The sequence below is a fragment of the Quercus robur genome, chromosome 6 (assembly GCF_932294415.1).
Source record: "Quercus robur chromosome 6, dhQueRobu3.1, whole genome shotgun sequence".
Classification (NCBI taxonomy): domain Eukaryota; kingdom Viridiplantae; phylum Streptophyta; class Magnoliopsida; order Fagales; family Fagaceae; genus Quercus; species Quercus robur.
The window spans coordinates 38,876,460-38,886,607 of record NC_065539.1 but is presented as its reverse complement, the minus strand read 5'-3'; the positions used below and the strand labels follow the sequence as shown (position 1 = coordinate 38,886,607).

The window sequence follows — 10,148 nt, the reverse complement described above, 5'->3', positions numbered from 1 at the left end:
AACTAGATTTAGAACTTGAACCAAATTTATTTCCTTTCCATTTCAAAACTCCAAAACCTAAAAATGGATTAGGTTGACAAATATGTTAAATGTAACTCACTGCCATCCCTAGCAATTTAGTTCAATAACAATTAGGACAACGAATTACGTGAATATAATGGGTCTATATCCAAAACTCGATGTTGAATGGATGATCTAACATTCTCGAACTTGGAGCTCAAGCCCAAAGATATACGTGGATATAATGTTTATTAATATTTGTTAACATGGATGTTTAAATTTTTTAGGGACATTTGCTCATCCTTAATGTAATGATAGGGAGAAATACTAAGGTGTTTGTTAGGAAATTTGAGACCTTCGATCATTAGACCTATCCATTGAGACTATAAATGTAACCATCAAATAAATGTGTACGAAGAAAATTTTAATTGAAATTCAAATCAAGTTTTCCTCTTCCGAATAGGAATGAAAATTTTGAGCAATAGTGGCAATTACGTATTAGCATATAGATGATAGACGCAGTACATGAGGGATGGGCCCATTTTTTTTTTTTTTTGATGCAGGGATGGACCCATTTGATCACTAAGGAGTGAGCTAGGTGAGGACCCATCCAATGATGGCTTGTTTGGACCTTCCAAATATGAAAGGACCATTTCCGAAGTGATACTGAATTTTGACAAAAGTGGAAACCGAGCTATCGTGGCTGACATACAAAGATCTTAATAAGATCCAATTCTGCTTATCCAAAGCAGGAGAGTTACGTCCTTAGTTGCAGTATCCGCGATATCTTACATCACTTTTATAATAAATCATAAATAAATCATAAATGGTAAATTGTTATTGGTGGACATAAGAGTAATTTAGTTTTAAGTTTAAATTAGAACAAAAATAATAACTTACCACCTTATATATTATTGTTAAAATATTGTAAATGTAGCTCTTCTCGACCTGAATAAGGTCTAACTGGGCCTTTTTTTTTAGTCAAACCTTGATTTTATAATAAAGTTTTGAGAATTTCAAATTTTAAACTTAATAAAGTTTAGAAAGGGTTCACAATTTTTTTTTTTTGGGGATACAATGGACATTTTATGCATTGAATATCCACTAGATATTGCTAATGTGATCCTTTAGGAGAATTAAATAATTTCTGGTGTTTTCTCAAAAAAAAAAAAAAATCTCTAGTGAAAATCGACAAGGACTATTACGGCCACGGCAAAGGAATTTACCTAGGTTCGGTTAAAATAAAAATAATCGCTACTATGCCAATATATCAGCAGATATTTTGGCCCGATATTCATTCTTGAAAAGATGCAGGTCATGATCCTGAGGCTACATAATGATAAAAAAAACAAAAAGCCTAGGTTGAAACTGACATTCTATCTTCAACATGCTTTACACTGCATTGCATACCTGATACCTTTGCCACGGTGAAACTGCGTCCTCAAAACTGCAATTGTCAATTCGTCATTTGAAGATTTTTTTTTTTTTTTTTTTTGGTAACAAAAAAGAAATCTTGCATTTCCACTAATTGTTACAGAATAGAAATATTTCTATAATATGATCCTAAAATGACTAATTTTCACCTGCTACTAGTCAAAGTTTACCAGTAGCCACCACCCCTGGTCTTGAACTTCAATTTTCTGAAATAACTGCTCTGCTAGTCAAAAAATACACGACAAGGGAACATGAAAATTTTGCTGGAGTATGATCAATATCAATATATCACGAATAATATAGCAAAAGAAGAGGATGAGAAAACATGAAATTCATTGAACATAGATTATATAACAAAATGAAATTTTATTAAAATAGCTTTCAGCTTTGTTTTGTAGTTGCATTTTTGTCAATACATCAACATTTAACATTTGGTGAGAAGCAACTGATTAGTACAAAGCTTTTCTAATCAAGAAGCTATCAAATAATCAGATGACATGAGCTTCATTTTTAAGCTTGTCAATGAGCTCGTCCACAGAAGAAACTATAACCCCTGCTTTTCTCTTAGGAGGTTCAGTGACCTGAAGAACCTCTAAATCGGATTTGATTTCGACATTTAATTCCTGTGGAGTGTATTTCTTTATGACCTTTGATTTTGCTTTCATTATGTTGGGGAGTGTTGCATACCTAGGTTGATTCAGCCTCAAATCAGTGCTGCAAACGGAGCACAAATAAAACTCATCAAAGTCACAAGAGATCAAGTTACAACACATGCACATATGCACAAGCAAGCACACGGTAAAAATCTGAGGCTGGATCTGGACAAATCATTATTGTAAAGCACACTTTCATATTATAACAAATAAATAAGAGAGGCCTTCTCTAGAAATTATCCAAGGCAAGTGTGTCCCCATCAGCAAGTCTGCATAGCACTATCTTTGAAAGCAAAGGAAATTAAAACTTGGCCTTAGAATAGCAGAGCATTTGGAATCCCTTTATGAGTTGCAAATACAGTCCAGCAATATATATAATGCAAAAAAAAGGCGATTCTCTTTTTTGTTTTTTGCTCCAATAATAATAAAAATAAAGATGATTCTCAAAGACCCAATAAAGCAAACCAAAAAAGGCATAATTTTTTACTTCTTCCAGATTACTCCATTTCATAAGTATTCAATCCCCCAATTTAAAATAAATGTGACTGAGGGGTAATATTGAAAAATAAAAATAAAAATTCATAAGTGATTATGTTAGCGCGATTCTGTTACTTTTTATCTCCTTTCGTTATATGGACTTTCCTAAAGTGGTCAATCTCTTTAAAGACGTTTTATACAAAGGTTAGGACAATCTTGATATTGTCTAAATATTATATAATCTCCATTACTATTTCCTAAATTATAAATCCTTATGGGTGCTAAGTGCTAAAGTCCACTGAACAAGGATCTGTGCTTCACTCACTTTTCTTCTAATATGGATCCACTCCACAACATGAAAATAAACAATTTTTAAAGAAAACTATAAAATATGAATAAATGGAGCAATAGAGGCTTCAGAAACCATACAAACATGCTCTAAAAGAGCCCATTTGGACCCAAAAAAAGTTAAATTAAGATATAAAAACTTGTCAACTTAGCAACCGTTATTCTGATTTTTAAAAGCTTCATGACTTGAAACACTCAACCATGTGATCAAGTTGTAGAATGCAGGATTCCCCAGCCCATTTGGCATAGCTATATGACTTATCTGCTGTTTTCTTATATAGTTGATCATTAGCAGGCCAGTTTAGATTCTGCAGTAACCAAATGAATACATGTTACATTTATTTTGGGTACATGTGGGACCACCTTAACACATTTTCAGTATCACTATTCCAAATAGTGTTTAAGCCACCAAACCTACAATACTTTTTCTTGGAACATCACATCACTATCTTGAAAGAAACCACACATAATATTCTAACATCCAAAGATGATCCCTATGGGCTGTTTATTTAACGAATATGGATTTACCAAATTCCTAAAAAAGAACCATATATTATTATTCATCATACCTTAAAAAGCAAGTTTTAAAATTTCTTTGCAAGCTTTAGTCCATCTAATATACATAAGTCGTTAGAAAGTATATATCATGAACAAACAGAAAGATAAACCCACAACAAAAATAAAAATATTGAAGATGCTTTAAAAATTCTTTTCGACGTTCAAGAGAAGGACAGATCAGGTAGAGTATGTAAAGCTATGGCATTCGTTCTACACAACAAAGTATGTAGGAAATCACTGACCAAAATTATACTCAAAATACAATTTAACACAAGGATATACATAAGAAAGTCATTGCCCATAAATACAATTAAACATAATGGCATTAATTGTTATTCGTTATAAATTTAGTCATAAAGGGCCATTAAAGAATATGAATGTGTCATGTTTTCAAAATAGAAGTACAAACAAACACAAAACTGTGAGGAGCAAACATAGTGGAAGTGTTTTATAAAAAATTCATTAGGATGAGATTCATACGTGATTACAGCTGGTAAGTCCATACATAAGGTCTCAAGACCACCATCAACTTCCCTATCCACTGTTGCCAGTTGCTTCTCCTTATCTAGCACTACCTACTAGATAGCAGCAGTAAATCACAGGGGAAAAAATGTCAAAACAACAGGAACAGCAACAACAACGGCAGGAAAATCACTTGTTTAAAAATTAGCTGAATACAAAGACTAATTAAAAGTTGACACGAAATAATTAGGAAATAATACAATTGTCCTATACTCCTCCAGTTATGTTTAGATTTGACATTCAGGCAGACTGAAAAATAAGTACAGTTATGTTGTGCTATACATAATCCCACCAATAATGGGAAGCCAACAGAAACAAAATGGCATGAATTTGGATACCTAGTAGAATAGCAATCTAATCTTCCCTTATTTAATTGAGTAATGAACCTCTGTTTATATTGAATGTTTACACAGTTCAACCAACCTTTGAAGCAAAGGTCCCCTGTGGCCAACCAAGCAGCCCTGCTACCATTTGCCCTGTTTGATTGCAATCATCATCTATGGCCTTCACACAAACCCAAAAATGAGAAAGAGTCATTCTTCCACAAATATCTCGATATAACTCTACTTTAAAAAGTGCACAAAGAAATGGACAAACATTAGGGATTATGGAACTTGATATATACCAACAAATTCGAAAGCAAACCTGTCCTCACCAAAAAAAAAAAAAAAAAAAAAAGACGAATAGAATGAAAATTCAACACAAGATATTTCTGTAGAAGAAATTAACACCTAAATGCACCTTTTGTTTGCTAAGAAACACATTATGAGAAATAAATTTAACTGATGCCCGTTTAAGTATTTCATATTTAGTACCTGGGAGTTCAAAAGTCTCCACTCAACTAAGCCAATTGCAAATATTTTGTCTTAGTTAATGTGGATTTCAAATTTTGGCAGCACCAAAAAAATCCATCAGGAAAAAAGCAAAACCAGATTAGAATTTTTGATATCTATTTCAAAATCTTCCTATTGATTCAGAATCCAGCATGAAACTCAATCTTCAGAATCAATCTTACAAACCCACCAACCTGCTAAGTGCTAACACAGAGCTGATGTTGCAACAGGTCATAGAAGCTGCTATTGTGGTTACCTCTAATAAGAAGAAGAATAAAGGGAAACAAAAATTTGAGTATGTTGATGATGCTATAGGGAAGGGCAATAGTCTTGCCTCCCCTTGAATTTCCATTCACTGAAATTGACAGTTTGGAATTTAAGGCATTTAAATGACCCCTTAAAACAGAAGGTCAGGTCTTTTATTCTTAGACTAAATATTTCACTAATTTGCCTTGTGGAGACTGAGGTAAAATAGGAGAATGCTAAAATAATCAGGAAAAATACTGCACCAGGGTGGGATTTTATGAGTGATAACAAAGTTTCATGATCTGGGGAGAATTCTGATTTGTTGGAATAGCAATGACCTGGCTGTGACTAAGTTCCAGAAATCAGACCAGGCCATTGTGATATGAGAACTTCTAGTGGGGATCTGAAATGTGTTTCCTCCATCTATAGTGGTATGGAAAGGAGGAAATATAGTCAGTTGAAAGTGAAACATCAGACTGGTTGCACTTAGCAGCCCCTGGTTTTTGGGGGCTAAGTTTAATGTGGTTAGTAATGCCATTGAGAAGCTGAATGGGGAGGGCAGTCTATGTATAAAACTGAATTTTGTCAGTGTCTCTATAATCTGGAGGGTTTAGATATTCCTTTTATTGGTTCTCATTTTACTTGGAGCAGTAGGAGAGAGGACAATGACTTTGTTGTTAAAGCTGGGCAGGGTGATAGGGAATATCAAGTGTTTGTTCCAACAAGCTTGGGAATATCAAGTGATGGGAACTCTAAAGTCAAAGCTCTACAAGAAAATAAATCACTTAAAAATGCTGGTAAAGAATTTAATAGAGAAGTGCTTGGTAATTTGTCCCAAAGGGTGGTTGAAGCCAGGTTGGAGCTGGAGGTTGCACAAAAGGAAGCACTTGTTCATCCTGGCATAAAAGATTTCTTAGCAAAGAGAAGGAAAAGCTACATGCCTATATGGCTATAAGAGGTGTTGAAGAGGCCATGTTGAAGAAGAAGGCTAGAAACACCTGCTAATTTTTACAGAAGAGCCAGAATAATGCTTTTTTTTACAAGGTGGTGAAGATAAGAACTGCCACGAACTCTTTTAAACGCATTTATGATATCAAGGGAGACTCTAGACTCATTCCCTTCTGCAACACATTGTACCAGTGCATAAAAAAAAAATCTTAATTCTTAGCTAATAGGTTGAAGGGCTATGTCTCAGTGATTTTGTCAGCAATTCCCAAACAGCACTTATCCTGAGTAGGAATATTGCTGAGAATGTTTCTCCATGCTCATGAAATTGTGATGAATAATCATAAGGTTGAAGGGCCAGCCAGGTGCACCATTAAGGTGGATTTAATGACAGCCTATGAATCTGTTGATTGGAATTTTATTTTTCACTGCCTGTCAGCCATTGGGTTCCCTCCTATGTAAGTCCACTGTATTAAAGAATGCATAACCTATCAATAGCTTCCTAGTGGGTTATTTTAAGTGAGCATAGGGATTGAGGCAAGGTGACCCCTCTCTCCTTATTTGATTGTTATAGATATAAAAGTGCTTACTAGATTGTTAAGCAATTCTGTGAAGGCTTCTAAGGCTATGTTTGGTAACTATTTTTGCCTTTTGTTTTTAAAAACTTGTTTTTAAGAATAAAAACAAAAAACAGTAAAGGCCTCCTTCTACATGCTAAGGCTTCGACTATCTTCACCGAATTTGGCAGAGTAATTTTCTGGCTCATAGCAGCAACCAGTCTTCCTGCCGAATCTGAATAATGACGGCTAAAAAAGTCTGACTCATTATCTCTTCTTTAAAAAATCTAACCCATTACCAATATAATATGCTATCATAGTGCCAACTCCAACCAAAGATATAAAACCCCATAGCACAGGTTGTAAAGACAAACGGAATGGCGAGAGGGAGTGGAGTAGGGAGTCAGGGAGAGATAGTGGTGGTTTGGCAGCACATTTTTCAAAATTCCTTCGCATGGTATTATCTTTTTTTTTTAAATTTATTTTTATCCAGGACTCGTATCCTGGACCTCATTTAAGTGTACCCTTCCCTGTGTTTTCTAAATTGAAAATACCTCTTTACCTATTCTCAGTTTCCTTTGAAAATTGAGATTTGGAAACTGTTTTTGTTTTATGTCTATTTTGAGTTACCAAACAAATTTTTTGATCTAGAAAATAGAAAATTAGGAGAGGAAAAAAAAAAAAAAAAAAGCTGCCAAACATACCCTAAGTGTTTCAAATTTCATCCTAGATGTGCTAAAGTTCAGCTTTCACATTAACCTCATGGATTTTAGTGCAGCTGAGGTAACCTATGTTTTCTGTCATTAAGAAGGTGTTATCTAAGTTCAATAAACTCTTTAGTTTTTTTTTCTTTTTCTTTTTTTTTTGGGCGGGAGGGGGGAGTTAGATTTTCTTGGCTAACACAAATGAGGGGCTAAAGAAGATTCTACAGATAATGCTTCAAAGAAAGGTAAGTAGCTCGTAAAGTTTGTGCAAAAGATTGTCAGCCTCTTGTTGATAAAATTACTACCAGAATTGTAGCTTAATCCTCAAATCACCCCTTCATTTATAATTGCAACTCCTCCAATCTGTCTTCAATGGAGTCTAGTTAGTGATCCAAAAAAAGAAGGTGGATTGAGAATACAAAGAGTTGGAAATTGGAATAAGGCTTCAGGTGAAGCATAGTTGGAATCTTTTTGTCAAAGCTGGTTCTGATTGGGTTGCATGGGTCATGGGTGTCCAAGAATATTTGTTGAGAAAGAGGGATTTTAGGGCTATAAATATTCCACTAGAAGCTACTTGGGGATGGAGGAAGCTGCTTAGACTTAGAAATCTTGCTTGCTAGGTGGTTCCTAAAGCACAAAATTGGGCATGGAGAATATGTTTTCCTTGGGTCGGACAATTGGCACCCAAATGGACTTTTGCACCCTAAGTATGGTTTTGGGATTATTTATGATGTTGATGGCAACAGATAAACTAGAGTACCTAGTTTTATATCTAATGGTAATTTGTGTCGGATGTCAACAAGGTCTGATGCTTTGGTTGAGATTTCAGGCTAAAGCATTACAGGTTAGTATCACTAAGAAAGACTCTGTTGAGTGGTTTGCTGCTAAGTGTGGTATTTTCTTAGTTGTGCTGAAACCTGGGTGGCAATTAGATCTAAGGTCCCAGTTGCTGATTGGTGGAGGTTGCTTTGGCACTCGTCAAATATACCAAGACATGCTTTCATGGTTGGCTACTAGAGATAGATTGACTACCCGGGTTAGACTATTGAAATGGGGTTATCAAGGTCACTATTTTTGAACATTTAGTAGGGGTTGTATAGAAATAAGGGATCACTTGTTCTTTGAATGCCCTCTCACCAAGAGAATATGGCTGCATATTGAAAGCTTTATGCATTACTCAGTTAAGAAGGCAGACCTGATGTGAAATCATTCAATGAGGTGTAAGGACTTGAGGAAAGAATGTAAAATCGTTAACATGCAAGGTTTCTTGGGCCACTGCTAAATATCCTATTTGGCTCCAAAGTCCAAAGAAATGCAAGAGTATTCAATGGAATGATCATGACCAAGGAAAGCATTATTCATGTTTCCAAATGGGATATAAAGGCTAGTATTAATCACTGCAGGAAGTTTGATTACTCCTTTCACTTACAGAACAAAAGTCTTTGTAACCTATGGGTCATTCTTTGCAAAGTGTTAATTGAGTGGGTGGGGAAAACCACCTACAGGGGCCTTCTTGCTGTCATTGGTTTGAAGAATCCACTTTGCCCATTTCACAACCGACTCTGGAACAAAAGATTCAGTTAGAGCTTAGTCCTGGGGCTAGATTTGTCACTGGCTTATATTTTTGTCAGTATTATTTTTTTCCTTAGTTTGTAGCTGTGTTCCTAAAGTTTGTGGCTGTTGCCTATTAACTGCTTGTTGAACGAATTGTCGTGATTAATAAAGGGACAAAATTTCTCTCCAAACTAGTTCGGAGAAAAATCATTCAAACTTCCCCTATATCTTTTTTAGATTGCATTTTCTTATTATATCCATCATGTTTGTAAAATTTCAAGAAAATCAAATATCAATAACTCATCAATCAAATATTTAAATTTCACGTTTTTGTAGTCTTAAATTATGCCTAAAAAATAATTTTAAAGATCAAATAGTAATTAATGTCCGATTTGAATGAAATTTGATATGTATGTTAAGAATACAAACAACAGTGAAAATTTCAAAATATATAGCCCCCAATTGAAAGTGAAAAAGAGGAACCTGTTTGCCGAGAATGAGAAGACCAGGTTTCTCAAGTTCCACAAGGGCCTTGAAAAGCTTGGCAACAGAGAGTGGATAGAGAGGTCCAGTGGCGTCGACATGAATAGCTCGATCAGCGCCCATAGCCAGTCCAGTTCTGAGCGTATCGACGCACTGAGCTGGACCCATACTGACAGCCACAACCTCAGAGGCCATGCCACCCTCTTTGATTCTTAGAGCCTCCTCCAGCGCTATCTCGCAGAATGGGTTCATCGACATCTTCACGTTCTGGGTCTCCACACCCGTCTGACAGATCAATAAATATCAAAATCAAACATTTAACCCCAAAAAAAAAAAAAAAACAGTGTGTGTTTGTGTTTGTGTGTTTGCTTACTTTGTCGGGTTTGACTCGGATTTTGACGGCGTAGTCGATGACTCGCTTTACGGCCACCATTATCTTCATGTTTGGTTGGTGTTTGGGAGAGATTTGAATGTCAGAACAGAGTTCCAAATTCCAACGGAATTAAATTCCATCTAAATACAGAACCTACTTCATCACATGTGCCACGTATTATGTATACGCATAAAATACAAATGGATTAATAGCAAAATTATACACTACTCCAGCATCATGCTACTCCTCTACACATGCATGCTCTCAGGAAAATGATCATCGAGCATTTGTACAGCTCATCAAAAATTTCTTATTTTAGCATAAAAATCTTTTTTTTTTTTTTTTTTACATACTTTTTAAAACAACCCTAACCAATTATATATTTTACTTTATATTTAATTAAAATATTAATTTTAAAAAAATTGTTTCTCTTATGTCACACACAATAATCACCACTTATT

At 35.0% G+C, this 10,148-nt stretch overlaps 1 protein-coding gene across 1 annotated transcript; it reads right to left on the bottom strand.

The window, feature by feature from the left end:
- Window positions 1-1,750: 1,750 nt before the first annotated feature.
- Window positions 1,751-9,879, bottom strand: LOC126688683 (electron transfer flavoprotein subunit beta, mitochondrial). Its single transcript, XM_050383455.1, has 5 exons — window positions 9,688-9,879; window positions 9,315-9,599; window positions 4,416-4,496; window positions 3,951-4,045; window positions 1,751-2,148 (listed from the first exon to the last, which is right to left on the bottom strand). Exons 1-5 carry the CDS (start codon window positions 9,754-9,756, stop codon window positions 1,923-1,925), a joined length of 756 nt encoding a protein of 251 aa, XP_050239412.1. The 5' UTR covers window positions 9,757-9,879; the 3' UTR covers window positions 1,751-1,922.
- Window positions 9,880-10,148: the final 269 nt, after the last annotated feature.

Excerpts from the sequence above, each read along its gene's own strand:
- LOC126688683 (XM_050383455.1), bottom strand. The coding sequence starts at position 9,756 with ATGAAGATAATGGTGGCCGTAAAGCGAGTCATCGACTACGCCGTCAAA. Across the intron at positions 9,600-9,687 it reads TCCGAGTCAAACCCGACAAA|ACGGGTGTGGAGACCCAGAA; the intron begins GTAAGCAAACAC and ends TTGATCTGTCAG. Across the intron at positions 4,046-4,415 it reads AGGGGACCTTTGCTTCAAAG|GTAGTGCTAGATAAGGAGAA; the intron begins GTTGGTTGAACT and ends GCTATCTAGTAG.